This window comes from Gymnoscopelus braueri (genome assembly GCF_963280865.1).
Source record: "Gymnoscopelus braueri genome assembly, chromosome: 13".
Taxonomy (NCBI): domain Eukaryota; kingdom Metazoa; phylum Chordata; class Actinopteri; order Myctophiformes; family Myctophidae; genus Gymnoscopelus; species Gymnoscopelus braueri.
Window position 1 is genome coordinate 35,458,327 of NC_137615.1, and position 17,140 is coordinate 35,475,466.

Consider the following 17,140-nt stretch of genomic DNA (forward strand, 5'->3'; position numbering starts at 1 on the left):
CGTATGATCATTTCTTTGTGTCCTCGCTTCCAGTTTCACTTGTTTAATCTGTATCCTGACTGAGTTCTCTATCCTGATTGGATACAATTGGTATCCCAACCTGAAAATGCATGTTCTGTTTAATAAAGAGCTGGAGAGACATGGAGACTCCTGTCACTGAACAAACACTCTATAGCAATGAGTACCATCAGAATATAGAGCTATTCAACACTTATTTTAACCAGAGAAAATCACTTACTCTACCTTTAATATCTTGGATTCATGTTAATGTATTTTTTCATGTGCATATTCAGACATATTCAGACATTTAACCACCCTCAATACTTAGTAAACTTTATTTGTACTTTTTTCACTCTACACCGAACCTCTTTGCCAAAAATAGCAGATCTACCTGTGACGCTGCGTTGTGAGCAGGTGAATGCCCCCACCCCCTCCCCCCAGTATAGGGATGCTAGGGTTCATGTGCTTATTGTAAATAAAAATATCCTATCACACAAAGATTTGGTGGCCCCCCTGTAGTAACTCTGAGGACCCCTAGGAGTCCCAGACCCCCTGCTGAAGACCCCTGCACTAGAGTATGAACTGAGAAAGGTTTGGTACATTTGATTATCAGATTGCTATAAGAAGAATCAAATAGCCTATCATTGCTGTGTCCACACCTGTTTATTATTATTATTATTTTACTCAAGCAACATGAGAATAGATAGACTTTTACTTGTAACACATGTAGCCCCTGAAGGGAGGCAGAGATAGAGTGATGTCATACGTGACACAGGTATTTAAGGCCTTTCTGAACAGGCAGGTAGCAGGTGGCCAATCTGTGGATCCTCACACAACACTGGTAGCGTGTTGACAGTCTGCAGATTGTAATTAAAAAACTGGAAACGATATTTCAAACATATTTGTGCGCTGAAAACAACAAATGGTGTCATCTGAAGCTTTCTATTGTATGTTTTGTCAAAAGCACAGAAAACAGTCAATCCAAATGGCAAAGCAAGCTTTAGGAAATGTTTTATTTTTAACAATTCCAGTACAATTATGTAGCCAATGGTATTCCATAAAGGTGTGAATTGACAAAAACATTCAATCCGACATATCAACATGAGGACCGTTGTTGTATGCACCAGGCATATTGATCAGTTTCAGTTCATTACAGCTGGACAATATGGAAAACAATAAGTAATTGGTACCTATTTGCTCCCGCAGGGGAATTTCAGTTTTCAGCTTCACCCAGCTGATTGCTGCTCACAGAGGAGTACAGGGGGGAGAAGTTAGGGGTGTGTTGCTCAGTAGCTTGGAGGGAATTCATAAAGACTGCACTTAGTGACAAGTTTTTAATTGTTGGCATGGTGTTAGGTATGGTCATAAGGTTTTCAAAAACCATCGCGAACAAGTTGTGCTGGCCCCCTAGTGCAGTGGTTCTCAACCTTTTCAGTCCGTGACCCCCCAAAAGAATCATATTTTAACTGGGGAACCCCCACCCCCACCCCCACCCCGACAAGCACTTGGAATTGTAGGAGTTGAGGCATTACATTTTGTTTGACTCGGTTACACAGATAAATATTGTGAAAATAGCAGATCTACAAGCACCCGTCTAATATTGGATTCATTGCATATCGACCACTAGCGGGCCAGCCCAACTTGTTTGCATGGTTTTAAAAAACCTTATGCCCATACCTAAGGCTAACACCATGCCAAAAATCACCAATCATTACAAGTGCACATTCTTATGATTTTTGTCATATTCCCTCCAAGCTACAGGTACAACTCGACACCTTGCCGTGCGAGGTGTGAACCTGAGAACTTCCAGTTCCTAGGCTGGCTCTCTAACCACTAACACCCCCCCCCCACACACACACACACACACACACACAAAAAAAAAGCATTGCAATGACCATAACACCATCTTCCAATATCGAAAATCACAATATCTATTTAGGTACTGAAAATCACATGTCAAATTATATAGTTGATGTCAAATGAAGTCAAACCATAAGTGCCATTTTCAGCTGGCACTGGCATGGTATTTCAGAAATCAAATCATTTTTAAATAAAGATTTTAGAGTGCCTTTTTTCAGCAGTAGGCAACATTACATTAAGCATTTTCAAAGAGCTCCTTCAACACCAAAAATGTGCTGCTTTGTCTATTCCAGATATGGAACATTGCATCACAATTTACAACATTAAAATAAATCTGATGGAAACAAATTTATAAATGATTAACAATAAATATTGATATATTGCCCAGCCCTAAATTATTAAGACAATTAGACGTTTCAAACCTACACCGGTTAGGATTTTGTGCTAAGTATGACACTTAAAGACATTCTTCTCTGTTCTGATCAAGTATGGGAATTCAGCACTGGAAGAAAACAAACTGATTCTTAGCTGAAATGTAAGTGCCACTACATTATTTACAGTAGCTTAACCGTCCCTGATGCGTTATCTCATGATACTAAATAAATAAAAACATTGGTCTTTGGTGGTGTATAGCCTTATAGCCAAGCTTGAACATCTTTAGTTGGTTTATTGGTACATCAAACATAAACAAATTATAATTTAAACATTTACAGAATCTAATGTTATTCAGAAGATTGTGCCAGGAATGGGGACAGCAATTTATACAGTAGTTGTTTCTGTGTTATGTCAAATGTGTGTATTATGTGTTGCATACATGGCTGCTGTCGCAAGACAAATTTCAGTGTGAGCTGATAATAAAGTAATATTGTATCGTATTGCATCGTACTTTTAAGTTTTAAGACCTTTTTAATACCTAAAAAAAGAAATAAAAAAAAAGAACATCACTGCATCAAAAGTCAACAAACTAATAGTATACTATAAAAACTGGTCAAACGTTGGCCAAATTGTATTTTTTTTTTTAGAATGGCTGATCTATAAGCTCGAGCTTGTAGATCAGCTATTTTCACAATATTTATATGTGGGGCTGAGCCAAACAAAAATGTAATCCCTCAACTCCTACAATTCCAAGTGCTTGTCAGGGTGGGGGGTCCCCAGTTCAAATGTGATTATTTTAAAATATGATTATTTTGGGGGGTTGCCAGTTCAAATATGATTATTTTGGGGGGTTCCCAGTTCAAATTATGATTATTTTGGGGGGTTCCCAGTTCAAATATGATTATTTTGGGAGGTCACGGCCTGAACAAGGTTGAGAATCACTGCAGTAGCCTATACCTGATTTATACTTACATATATACCCACCGAAAATAGCTAATCTTTAAGCTCACAACACATCATGCTGCAACGCGTTGTGAGCTTTACGATCTGTGATTTCCGTTGCTCGACCTTGGTCAGCAACTAGGTATAAATCAGGCTTTACTAATGAGAACATGTTTATTCTGTAAAGCAGTAGCTCTCAAACTTTTTCTTGTCGAGGACCCCCAAAATGATACATTTGTTGTGTTGAATAGCCAACATATGGATAAAGTGGTTAAAATTGTTTTTGATGCTATGTTACATACTTTTGCTGGGGACCCCCTGGAAATTTAACTAAATTATAGTTAGGCTATTAATCAAAATGTTTGAGATTACAAAAGTGTTACGCTTGAAAGTATTTCAACAGTAAAAAGCACCATAATTGTAAGTGATATTTCCATGTTGTGAGCTTATCACATGTTTGCATCTTATGGGCAAAGGTCAGGGAAGGGCATTTCATAATTTAAGGCGGGCACCAAAGTAACTTAAAGGGATATTTCACTTTCAAATAAAATAAACATTAAAAATAAATATTTAAAAAAAATGAAAAACGTTATGGCAAAATCACGGCCCCCTCACACATTAGTAGGACACTCTAATGCGTGAGGGGGCCGTGATTTTTCCATTACTTTTTTCATTTATTTTTAATATATTTTTTAAATGTTTATTTTATTTGAAAGTGAAATATCCCTTTAAGATAACAGTATGTGCATTTGCACGGTCCCGGTTCAAAACCTTTAGTTGGAAAGTAATCAAATGTAATCATGTTGTATTACTTGGATGAAGTCGGAATTATCATATTGTTCCGATTATGCAGTAATCTGTAACAGATGCTTTAAAACTGTAACCTTCCCAAACCTAAGACTATAGACGTTCAGCAGAGCAGCAATGTCGCCTGCTGGCCAGTACAGCTGTTTGCAACAGAAGGCAAAAATAAAAAAAATGCATTTATCTACGGCCACACAGCATAATCCTTTGTGCGAGAGTTAAAATAATGTTTACACAATCCCTAATTCTCACAGCAGGTGAAGACATTCTTCACGTCACGTCGCCTCATTTGCATTCGCATTCCACAAGCTTACAACGAAACGTGTTGTACCTCTTATCTCCATATTTGAACTTGATCATACTACAGCGTTCTCGCCGCGTTTCGAGTTCGTCAATATGCTGCTTTTGCTACTTTTGAATTTGAATCCTGAAAAGTAACAGTTTTGGATATATGAGGGTTCCCCCCGACAGAGACGATACCTTCAAGATAACGTTTTGTACTGTATTGTTGTCATTTTGTAATGAATTAGTGTATAAATTAGGCATTAGGTTAAGACCGGGGATTATGTGTTAGACCTGTCAAATTATTACATAATCACCTAATCGCAATTATTTGAGATAATGGCAATTATTTCGCATAATCGTCATAATCGTTTCCATGTTGAAAAATGTAAGCTTGTAGATCAGCTATTTCCACTATTTTCTACATTTTTAGAATGTAGAAAAAAGTATCAAATATGTCAGTCATTTGTATATGTAAGTTATTTGTCATATCTGCCCTGTGCAAATCTTTATTACGAAGCCTAAAAGGCCAAATGGAAATAGTAAGTATTATTCATATGCTCCGATATGTTCAAGGCCGAAAAAAACACAATTAAATCGTTGTAGTCGCAATTATTTGCATCAACTTAAATGTTGTAATCGCCTACAGCCCTAGTGTGTGTGTGTGTGTGTGTGTGTGTGTGTGTGTGTGTGTGTGTGTGTGTGTGTGTGTGTGTGTGTGTGTGTGTGTGTGTGTGTGTGTGTGTGTGTGTGTGTGTGTGTGTGTGTGTGTGTGTGTGTGTGTGTGTGTGTGTGTGTGTGTGTGTGTGTGTGTGTGTGTGTGTGTGTGTGTGTGTGTGTGTGTGTGTGTCACTCGTACAGCCAGTGGCTGCTGCTGTCCTCCCAGCAGTGCAGTTGGTTGTGGAGGAACCACAGTGAGATCTCCCTCTGAGCGTTCTCCACCGAGTCACTGCCATGGACCACGTTCCTGCAACAGAGGACAGAGTGCTCAGTCCACTGCTTCTCAAACCCTTTCCTGTCAAGGACCCCCCTAATTGATATTGTATTTATGTTTTGCACCCTGTCCAACGGTAAAAAAAAAAACCTGTATATCACTCCTACAGATTTTGTCCAGACATCACACAAATCGGTACACATTATCTCTATAGTCATGTGATCAACACATCAATCTGTCCGATTTTTCATATTCCACCCTGATTGGCAATTTTTTTTTAATTTTTTCTAAGTTTGCAGGAGTCGCTCGTTTTGAACAAAATACCTCAAATCATGTATTGCGCTTGCCGTGAAATTTTGCAAGCACATTCCCACTAAGCTGATGAAGAAATGCTACCCTTTTCACATTGTCCTGTTATAGCGCCACCAGGAGGCAATTTTTTGCAAAACATTTTTTTCATATTACTCCTACAGATTTTGTCCAAACATCACGCAAATTGGTACACATTATCTCTATAGTCATGTGTGTGTATATATATATATATATATATATATATATATATATATATATATATATATATATATATATATATATATATATATATATTATTTTTTTTTAACAAACGTGAAACTTTGTGCAAATCTTATATAATTTTTTTTAAGCAAACATTCTTAACTTAAATCTTTGCTTCTGGAGGTCCCTGGCACAAAACAGAGGCTTTAAGTGGTTACTGGTGGTGGGTGTCATACCTGCCTACTTCCACACCGTAGTCTCCTCGTATGGTTCCAGGCGGTGAGTCTCTGGGGTTGGTCTCTCCTAACATCTTGCGGGATGTCTTGACCACATCCAAACCCTGCCACACCTGCACGACGCAAGCACATCACAAATTGACTGTTTTTTTTCACAATATGCTGACCTTGAAATGTATTTCTTAAATGTTTTTCTTTAAATAAATTATAGAAATAATTGCTGTAGAGTGTCATCTGATCTGCTATTTTCACAATGTTGAGTGGGTATTTTTGCTATTTCAACAGATTAATTTATATCGTCTCTGTCGGGTGGAAACCACATTATGTCCAAAACTGTTATTTTTCGGGATTCAAATGCAAAAATGGCAAAAGTAGCAGATCGCCAAGCTCAAAGCGCGTCGCTTCATGCCGCGTTTCGAGCTTGTAGATCTGCTACTTTTGATGCTTTTTGTATGACGCTGTAGTATGATCAAGTAGGGCGTCAATTTACGAAAAGTTCGAATAGAAAGAGGTTTCTGCCCGACACCAACGATATATGAATGGAAACTATTTATGCACAATAATCTCCATTATGTCAAATAATTGCAATCTGCGATTCCGTAAGAATTGTAAAAGTCCTAAATGGAGCGTGTGCAAATGATCATAAAATGCTGGACATACTGTACAACACAGGTACGTTTTCTATGATGTGATGACTCTCATGTTGGTTATTGAATTATAAAGTGACTGGTGGGTTTTTAAATCATGTAAGAACTTGGACATAGAAAAGGCCCATCAAAACAAGGCCCGCTGTTGGTTCAATGAGCTTAAACTGTGAAATTGAACAAGGTGTCCTCTTAACCCATTAAGACTGGGAAAGCATCCGTGTCATTTTAGATTTTTAGCTCAAAAGCATTATTTTATACTTTGACTATTCAAAAACATCAGATATACAAGCTCATAGCGTGTCACTTCGTGCCGCGCTATGAGCTTGTAGATCTGCTATTTTTTTAAATATATATCCTCCTGCTGAGGACTCGAGCAGGAGCACTCATCAATGTCACTTTGACTAATGACTATGCATGCTCCTCTTGGTACCATAGCACCACAAATGCCTTAAAAACAAGGCTTCAGACTTCCCAAAACAAACTGGTCAGAGGCTACTGCTTGGCCTCACACCTACAACTCATTTAACCCCTGCTCATTTTGCTAGGGTCGGATGGCTCAGGGTAGAGGACAGAGTACAGCAACTTGCAATGGGCCTGGTCTACAAGATACACTACGCCACAAAGACCACCAACTACTTCAAAAACGTCAAAGACGTTCACAAGCACAACACCAGAGGGAGCTCCACAAATCCGGTTCAAACCAGATTCGGCTCAAAGTAGGGGTTAAATTCGTTCTATTGCTATGCCACCAAAATGTGGAATGCCCTACCAACAGTCATAAAAAAGCAACTCCTTAATACTCTCCTTCAAAACCGCTCTAAGAGAGCACTTACAGGTGGCTGCAATTCGGAACTGGCCCCTGTAAAAAGTCTAAGCTTATCACCAGAAATGCCCTCGCACCACACCCCCCCCCAACTGCTTACTGTACACATTTTTCTTTTTGATTAATACTCGTATATATGATATTTTTGCATATTATTGTTTGTCTTTAAATGTTTCGATGAATTGAATACACAGGACCCCAATGGAAACAAGTCATATTGCTTTCTTGAGTTTATCCTTTTAGCATCCTTTTGTATGGAACTGTACCTCTGCGTTGTTTTTGCAAACTGTTAATAAAGCATTCAATCAATCAATAATTTTCTTTTTAACTCAAATCTTTGCTTCTTGGGGTCCCTGGAACAACATTTTTTTTAGATGTGGTGGGGGGGGGGGGGGTCCGCAGCCAAATACATATAATTTTGGGGGTCCTTGACATGAAAATGTTTGAGAACCACTGACATAGAAACATGGGTTTTTCAGAAAACTGTTAGGATTAGAAGACATGTACTGTACAATCGGCCTCAGGTCTTAATGGGTTAAACTTTGTACACTTGGAAACAATACACGGGTGAGTGTGTGTGTGTTCAATCTCACCATGGCAACAACAGGTCCAGAGCTCATGTAGCGAATCAGTCCACTAAAGAAGGGTTTTCCTCTCAGCTCCCAGTAGTGTTCACACAGTAGATCCTCAGAAGCCTGAACACACACACACACACACACACACACACACACACACACACACACACACACACACACACACACACACACACACACACACACACACACACACACACACACACACACACACACACACACACACACACACACACACACACACACACACACACACACAGACATTATTTGAATTTGTATCAATACTCGATACTTTCAGATCTAGTGTTTTCTGTATTTTAAATACATGAAATACATTTGTTTTTATGTCATTTTATTCTACACATTTACACAGGTTTGCACTGTGGAATAGGTCTCCACCAGGTCGGGTTGCCTACCCAGGGCCCGAAAACTTTGGTCATAGCCACTTGGGATGGGATCTGAAAAATCGAACTTATCTTGATCATATGACCCCAGAGATAATGTGTTTTGGACAAAATCTATCCAAAACACATGCCGATACCTTTGTACCTTTACTCAAGTACATTTTGAATACGGGACTTCCACTTGTTAACAGAGTATATCTGCATTGCAGTATTGATACTTTTACTTAAGTAAAACATACTTCTTCCTTCACTGCAACATACTGATCCACTGTACCTGCAGCAGTTTGAGTGCCACCAGTTTGAAGCCCTTCTTCTCGAAGCGTCTTACGATTTCGCCCACTAGTTTCCGCTGCACGCCATCTGGTTTCACAGCGATAAAGGTGCGCTCATTGGGCCCGGTCCAGCCTACAAGCAAAACAATAACCATGTACATTGGGACAGTAGTTCTCAAACTTGTGCCAGGGACCTCCAGAAGATTTGAGTTAAAAATGTTCACTTAAAATAATAATACATCACATTCTTGAGAATTGGGACAAATCATGTCCTACCAAAACATTTCAATGTATTACTTATTAACTCACTAATTTAAAAATAATGTTGGGTGAAAATATATTCTTAAAGGATTTGATTTGTTAAAAGCATTTAAAAAACCAACCATGTGTATTGATAACATAGGTGTAAGAAGGTACTATTTATATTATCTTCGTTTAAAAAAATGTTATTTTGTAAAGTTTTTGCCCTTTAAAGTTGTGACCAAGATCGTCAGATTTCTACAAAAAACATTATTTAATCAGGCATTAACAGGCTAAATCCTAAGGTCCCGTGTCTCACTTCCTGGTTTAAAAAAGGCGGGAAAGCTAAATTGCCTACTCACTATGACATAACATTGTGTCAACTCCGTCAGATATGCCATTTTATGAAGCTGACATCAAAAAAAAAAAAGGTTTAATAGTCAACACTTTGATCTTTTAGAATATATTTTCCCGGCATAATTGAAGAATATTAAAAAGAATTGTACAAAGTTTCAAGTGTTTTCATAAATGGCACATCTACAAGCTCATAGTGCGGCATGAACTGACACGCCATGAGCTTGTATATCTGCTATTTTTTAATAGCCAAAGTATAAAATATGGTTAAAGTCATTGTGACGCAATATTAACACATTTTGGTGGGGACCCCCTAGTCGTCTTCGCCCAGGGGTAATAACGTCTGTGTTTAGAGAAAAAGAATGTTCTTAATCTTTGGATAAATCTGCACCTTTTCACTGTCAGTTGATGCTTCATATTATGAGTAATATTCTTACGTCATATTAACTTACTTACTAACTTACTTAATATTAAGTATGTTCTTATATGACGTGATCTAAGATTTCCCTATGGGATTTTCAATAGAAAAAATACATTGTGACCCAGGGGGATAGCGCCCTCTAGCGGCAATGATGTAAGACTTCGGTTCTCAATTCTGATAGTTATAATTGCTATAGTGTTCAATCAGTAACAGGGGTCTCCTCTTTAGTGAACAGGAAATGCATTTTCAGGTTGGGAATCTCAGGATACCATTTGTATCCAATCAGGAGAGAGAACTCATACAGGATTTAGGATAAACAAGTGAAATTGGAAGTGATGACAAAGAAATCAGTAGACAAACCTGGAACTTTAACACTATCAAATTGAAGCAGATAAATGCGCTCTCTTTCCTGATTGGTTGAAATTGGCAGCCCACCTGAACATGTATTTTCTGTTTATTAAAGAGCTGGAGAGATGGGGAGACTCCTGCTATTGAACAAAAAAACACTCAAACACTCTACATCAATGATTACTTATAGAGCTTTAACCTTTTCACAAATAAAAAACTTTTATTTTAACCAAAAATATTATTTTACCCTACCTTTAAGTCTGCTACTGTTGAGAATAATGCTTATTATTAAATGCTTATTAATTGCACCTCCAGTAGATCTGTAAACCCCCCACGCACTAATGGTGTAATCAGAGACAGGGACTGACTAATCCAAACACAAGCAGATGGTATTATAAAGGAATTAGTAGCAATGGCTGATTATGGCTTTGTGTTACAATGTGCTACAATAAGGGAAGCATCGTGGCACTGTGCAAAGTGCCACGATGCCAACCCTCCTTGATTCTGCAGGAGTCTCCTTGATTTGAACTACATCTCCTTGGGGACTCCTTGATTGTCATTTCTCCTTGATTTGGTATGTTAGTGATCTGCTAGTGTGCATGGTCATACTTTCAAACCAGTGGAAACGTTGGGACTTTGGCTACAGAGTGGTGGGTTAGGTGAGTTCCGTGTTTCTCAAACGTTGTAATTTCAATGTACGCATTATTAGACCACGGACCCCCATTACTCAGAGTGTACAAATGGAACCAAAAGGACCCTGCAAAAGGGTCCATTTGGTTCCATAGGTACACTCTTAGTTACAGACCTTTAGGGTCCATCACTTACTATAAATCATTTAAAGGGGGAACCCCTGGAACCCTTTCAAGGACCCCACTTTGAGAACCACGCCGGATTAGGTTGGTCCTTGCACAATTATTTGTACGTGCCAAATATAGCAGACATTAGGCCTTAGAATACTTTGAAAGCTATATCTTGCAACAGCTAGGGTCTGAGCTGGCAGCAGTTCCATTAGACCAGTGGCTCTCAAAGTGGGGTCCAGGGAACCCCAGGGGCCCTTGAGGGGGTACCAGGGGTCCCCAGCTAAATTAGGTAATATAGCATCACAATCATTTTAACCCCTTTGTCCATATTTTATACGTTGGCTATTAAAAAATAGCAGATACGAGCTCATATATATATGAGAGCTTGTACATCTGCTATTTTTTGAACAGTTTTGAAAAATCTTGAAAGTGTTGAATAGTTTTGATTAAAAAAACACAAATGGGGGGGGGGGGGTCCGCAGTCAAATACACATATAATTTGGGGCGTCCTTCCTTGGCACGAAAAAGTTTGAGAACTACTGCACTAGACGTCCTGTTCTATCTAGAAGGTTCTGGTTCTAGTGTCTCTCACCATCACTCTCCTCTGTCCGTGCGCGTTTTACAGCCAAATCCTCCAGTTCGTCTACTACTGCATGTGTGTGTGACATCATGGTCCTGTCCTCTCCTCCTCTCCTCCTCTCCTCTCAATCAATCTCCTGTCCTATCCTCTCCTAGCAGCCGGACTAACTGAATCTCTAGTAGCAGCGCAGCAGTAGCTGCATAAACAGTGTTGCCAGTTTTTTTGGGGGGGCTTGTTTCTAAAGTGTAGTAGTTGCTTATTTTGGGCTTTATTCCTGAATGTTGTTTAAACCATGTGGTTCTCAAACATGTTCATGTCAAATCACAAATAGATGTCATTAATATGTATTTATTTGTCCCATCTAAAAAAAAAAAGCCAGGGCAGGGACCCCCATACCAGTGTTTAAAAATATATTCAAAATGTGTCACTTTTTTCCCCCAAAAAATAAGAATATCATTTTTTTCAACATCCAATGCATGTAGGTTTAAAGTGCTCATGTGGCCTTTAGTCGCTTCTTTTGGGATTGTTTTCATAGACCTCGTTGATTACTTCTCTCACAAAATCTGGCAACGCTGTAATAAGCTAATAGGATGATGATGATGTGTCATTAACTAAACCACACGAAGTTGGATTAGCTACAGCTCTTGCAGTTGGTCGTAAAAAACAATCTAGCTGGCACATGTGGCTAAGCCAATGCCGATCACCATTTTAAATGTCCAGTTCTTATGTGTTAAACAAGCAATAGGAGTTCAGCTCGAGTTGATCAAGTTGTGTGTTGGTTCTTCAACTATGAAGCGGGCGGTGCTCACATGACGCGCGGAGCTCCGTTTCTATAGTTTTGTCAACACAGAGAGGTTCGCTATTAGCTGCACTCCTCTCATTTGCACATTTAGACGAGTCACTCACACCCATGCGCTATATCTAAAAATAAAAATAAACGCTCATTGCAGTGTTTTGCAGGCGTGAGGCGTAGTTGAAAGGCTGCTTATCCCTCTGTCTGTCTGTCTGTCTGCCCCCTCCTTAAATGACGTAGCATGAGACTGAGTCACATTTGATACAGCCTAGGAGCCTCTCTAGTCTCCAATATGCACGATCATGGAGTGATGAGCAGTATAAAGTGGATAGATCATAATCATGGAATGTGATGAGCAGTAGGCCTATAAAGTAGATAGATCGCCGGCACCAACCTGTCTGAAAAATGTTCGCAAATATGGTCAAAACAAAACAGATCATGGTTGCAGGAGCAGTTGCCGGTGTCTGCAGTCTCTCTCTCCACACGCACACACTTTTCCTCCGAGGTGGAAAGACTGGTGATGCGAGGTTACGCACACACACAGTGTTGTTTGGCAGTGTTGCCAGATTTTCTGAGAGAAATAAGTAACCAGGAAAACAAGCCCAAAAGAAGCAACTTAATTAGGCCACATGGGCACTTTAAACCTATTTGCATTGGCTTTTTGAAAATAGCCAATCTACAATCTACAAGCTCACAACGCGTCACACGTAGTAGCCAAATATGTCCCAGTCAGAACGTGTGAATATTTCATTTGCATGTCTACTATATGTAAACAAACAAACAAAACAACTGTATCATTAGTTTTGTCAACCTGCCATTATTTTACAGACAGTGGTGTAAAGTACATTTACTCAAGGTGCTGTACTTAAGTACAATTTTGAAGCATTTTTAATTTACTGGAATATTTCTAAATTTCAATACTTTTATTCCTACTCCACTACATCTCAGAGGCAAATATTATACATTTACTCCACAACAATTATTTGAAAACTTTAGTTACTAGTTACATAGAGTAGTTTTGATTATTACAAAACATACATTAATAGTCAGGGGATATTAGCAGAATATTTTCCAATCTTGGAATAAATTCCTTACCAAAAAAAATCTTCACCAATGTGTTTGTAAAGGTGTCTAGTAACACATCTCACAAAGACTGAAATGCAGTCCCCCTAGGAGAATTTTTGACAGCTCCTTAAAGTTGGGGTACCCACCATAACCTTGGAAAAATCAAATTTTAATTCTGTTTTAAGTAGCATGTGAGGGGTCAAACTAGGGTGTTTTTATGATTCTGAATCCATTGCAAGCATTTGTTTTACACCAAAACCACTCCTTGGACTAAAAACGGCCATAGCCATCCTTTTCCAGGTATACTTTTTGTGTAAAAAGCCCATTGAGATTGGGCCGTTTTTAGCACAAGGAGTGGTTTTGGTGCAAAACAAATGCTTGCAATGGATTCAGAATCATAAAAACACCCTAGTTTGACACCTCACATGCTACTTAAAACAGAATTAAATTTAGATTTTTTTGGGGATTTTTTTTTAACCAAGGTTATGGTGGGTACCCCAACTTTAAGGAGCTGTCAAAAATTCTCCTAGGGGGACTGCATTTCAGTCTTTGTGAGATGTGTTACTAGACACCTTTACAAACACATTGGTGAAGATCTTTTTTGGTAAGGAATTTATTCCAAGATTTTTTTAATATCCCCTGACTATAAAGGGATATTTCACTTTCAAAAAAACTTTTGGTCATTTTATCATCTACTCAGGCCTTTGTGAGCCCCCCAGACAGTTTTTAAGTTGCTCGATTCAGTATTTAGATATTTGATATTCATTTTATCAGACACGCCCCCTTCATATACAAACCCATTGTAACTTCAAACTCCATTTTAACCATGTTAGATTCATCAAAAACACCAGTCCTCGGTTCTGGTGACTCATCCTGCCCTGAGTGCCCTCCTAATGCGTGAGGGGGCCGTGTTTTTCTGATTCGTTTTTTCATTTATTGTCTCCGCCGTAGGTGGAGAGTATGTTTTCGCTTCGTCCCGCCGTGTGTGAGCAAACATTGTTAGCCAAGCTAACATTGGTCAAGCTCCACGTGACGCGTGTCAATATGTTGACACCAATGCCTTTGATTGGCTAGAGGGACGCATGACGAAATAAAATTCTATAAATAGGTGTGTCACTTCAAAAAGCCATTTACATTTTTGAAGTGAGGTAAGACAGGATCAATCAGTCTTGATTGGAACAGTACCTTCCAGTCCAAATCACCCGTCCGTGCGTGTGTGTGTCCCTCTGAGAACACCTAACATTGGTCAAGCAAAGGCGCAGAAGGCCAAAGCTAATAAAGCATACTCATCTACAACAGGGACATCAGGCAGTCTCCTCCACAGTTGCCCCTGTCAGCCTCACAGCTGAAGAGCTGGAGGAGGAACAGCAGAAGGTTCAAGAGCTGCAGAATCGTATCCAGAAGGCTTCCCGTCGTACGTCGCTCGTTCCTCTGGGCAGAGACAGAATCTACAAACAATACTGGCTTTTCCTTTCCACCTGTGCTCTGTTTGTGGAGGATGATTACTTTGGGCTGACGGAGGACATGCTGGAACCCCACCTTGCATCTCTACAGGATGAACAGATGGAGGATGAAGGACAGCAGGACACACAGATGGACACCTACATAGCCCCACCTGTATCCCTGCCAGTTGCCTGCCAGTCATACGCCCCAACCAATGGGCCTTCTACAGCTCGGTGGAGGAGGTGGAGCAGCTGATGGAGGCATTGAACCCGCGAGGTCACAGAGAGAGCAGCCTCAAGGAGACGCTACACCAGGAGAAAGACAGAATCACACAGATACTGAACAACACTGCTGCTGTCAAATATAATTATAAAACCAAGGCCCCAGAATCCCTTGCTACAGCTGAGAGTTTCGTGGAGAGCCGACTCAGAGATATGCTGTTGGACATTGAGGAAAGAATCTACGAAGGAAATCTGGGAACGCTGAAGATAACGGAGAGAGAGACATGGAGATCAGCATTGGAGAGAGGACAGTGAGGTAAGACAGGATCAATCAGTCTTGATTGGAACAGTACCTTCCAGTCCAAATCACCCGTCCGTCCGTCCGTCCGTGCGTGTGTGTGTCCCTCTGAGAACACCTAACATTGGTCAAGCAAAGGCGCAGAAGGCCAAAGCTAAGAAAGCATACTCATCTACAACAGTAACACAGAAGAGGACTATAGAGTTGAATTGATCCCACAACAAGGCCGAAGTCTTAATACTGTAACAATTGGCCGCCTTGATCAAATACATTATGTAGCACTAGAGAAAACTGACATAGATCAAACACACCAATCAACTGCTGAAACTGTTCAAGACAATGAAGATGAAGAAGACAGACAAGCATTTGAACAAACCAGTCAATTACGACGACTCCCATATGACACATTGCTTCAAGAAGAACATCTTTTAGATGCAGACACTACATATTCAGTCGCCCCTGCAGAACACCAAAAACCACGCGCATTCTACCAAGACGACCCGTTCTACCAAGACGACCCGTGCTATTAAAATAGCACGGGTCTGCTGGCGGAGACTTGTGCTCCGAGGAGCACATTTTCTAGTTTTATTTTATTTTTTATTGTATTTAATTTTTTTCACTTTCTAAAAAAAATATTAAAAATACATGAAAAAAGTAATTGAAAAAACGCGGCCCCCTCGCGTATTAGGGGGGCGGTATGAGTCACAAATGAATATCAAATATCTAAATACTGAATCGAGCAACTTAAAAACTGTCTGGGGGCTCACAAAGGCCTGAGTAGACGATAAAATGACCAAAAGTTTTTTTGAAAGTGAAATATCCCTTTAATCACTTCAGCCCTATATACATTTCGGTCATTTGATTATTCTTTTTTGGGACATTTTATACATTTGAAAACTTGCGTAATGGGTAGGCCTACTTTAAATACATTTTGATACAAATACTTTTGTACTTTTCCTCAAGTAAATTTAGAATTCTGGACTTTTACTTTTACTACTAGGTATTTCTAGCTATACTTTTCTTAAGTAACAAAAAAAAGTTTTCTCCTCTTTTAGGAGGGCTGGTGCCAACCCTCCTTGATTCTGCAGGAGTCTCCTTGATTTCAACTACATCTCCTTGGGGACTCCTTGATTGTCATTTCTCCTTGATTTGGTATCAAACTCCCAAAATTCACCAGAACACAGGAAATGACATCTACTCTATTAAACAAGTGTCTGGGAGAGGACCCTTATTTTTAACTCTATGGGGAGGACACAGACTCCCCATTGGGGATGTGGTCAGTGCATGCAATCATTCAGATATTATGTAATGAATGGTTATTAAAGGTGTCATGACATTCATTTTCACTTTTTTTATTTTCAATGTTTTATTTGGGGTTTTATGACCTCAATTACACCCAAAAAAACTGAACTTAGAACATTCAGTGGATTTTCTGTGGTCTGGGGTTTTCTGAATAATTAGGCTGAAAAGTAATCTGAGCTTGGCCCTTCGACAGTGAGGTCACTGTCGATTAATCCCGCCCACTCTCCTCCTCGCCCCTCCCCTCCCCTATCCTTTCCTTTGGGGGGGGCGGAGCAGAGGCGATGATTGACAGGCTAAATCCCTCACCAGCGACACCCGCAGGCAAAGATTTCTTTTTTCATTGCAGTTGAAAAGGCTTTAGAAATGTGAGAGAAAAACACCGGCCATTGATCACTGGAATGGAATTTTCACTTAAAACTTTTTGTACACTTTTGAAGGACCAGGACAAAGACTTTGAATGTGGTGTAAAAGTGAATGTCATTAAACCTTTAAAGATGGGCCTTTACTTTCTTCAGTCATCAAACAATTTTTCTAAGCCTACTTTTAGCCTGATAAAAGTATTAAACTCCCAAAATTCAGAAACACTTCAC

The 17,140-nt window shown here is 39.5% G+C and overlaps 1 protein-coding gene across 1 annotated transcript; it reads right to left on the minus strand.

Moving 5' to 3' along the window:
* Nucleotides 1–4,707: 4,707 nt before the first annotated feature.
* On the minus strand, nt 4,708–12,720 carry nme3 (NME/NM23 nucleoside diphosphate kinase 3). Its single transcript, XM_080447765.1, has 5 exons — nt 12,616–12,720; nt 8,688–8,818; nt 8,010–8,111; nt 5,947–6,059; nt 4,708–5,230 (listed from the first exon to the last, which is right to left on the minus strand). Exons 1-5 carry the CDS (start codon nt 12,659–12,661, stop codon nt 5,113–5,115), a joined length of 510 nt encoding a protein of 169 aa, XP_080303891.1. The 5' UTR covers nt 12,662–12,720; the 3' UTR covers nt 4,708–5,112.
* Between the last annotated feature and the right edge of the window lie 4,420 nt (nt 12,721–17,140).

What these genes read in the sequence shown, in the direction of transcription:
- nme3 (XM_080447765.1), bottom strand. Translation starts at nt 12,661, where the DNA reads ATGATCTGTTTTGTTTTGACCATATTTGCGAACATTTTTCAGACAG. An exon ending in TGCGAACATTTTTCAGACAG is followed by an intron (nt 8,819 to 12,615) that starts GTTGGTGCCGGC and finishes TTTTGCTTGTAG; the next exon opens with GCTGGACCGGGCCCAATGAG. An exon ending in CTGGACCTGTTGTTGCCATG is followed by an intron (nt 6,060 to 8,009) that starts GTGAGATTGAAC and finishes TGCGTCGTGCAG; the next exon opens with GTGTGGCAGGGTTTGGATGT.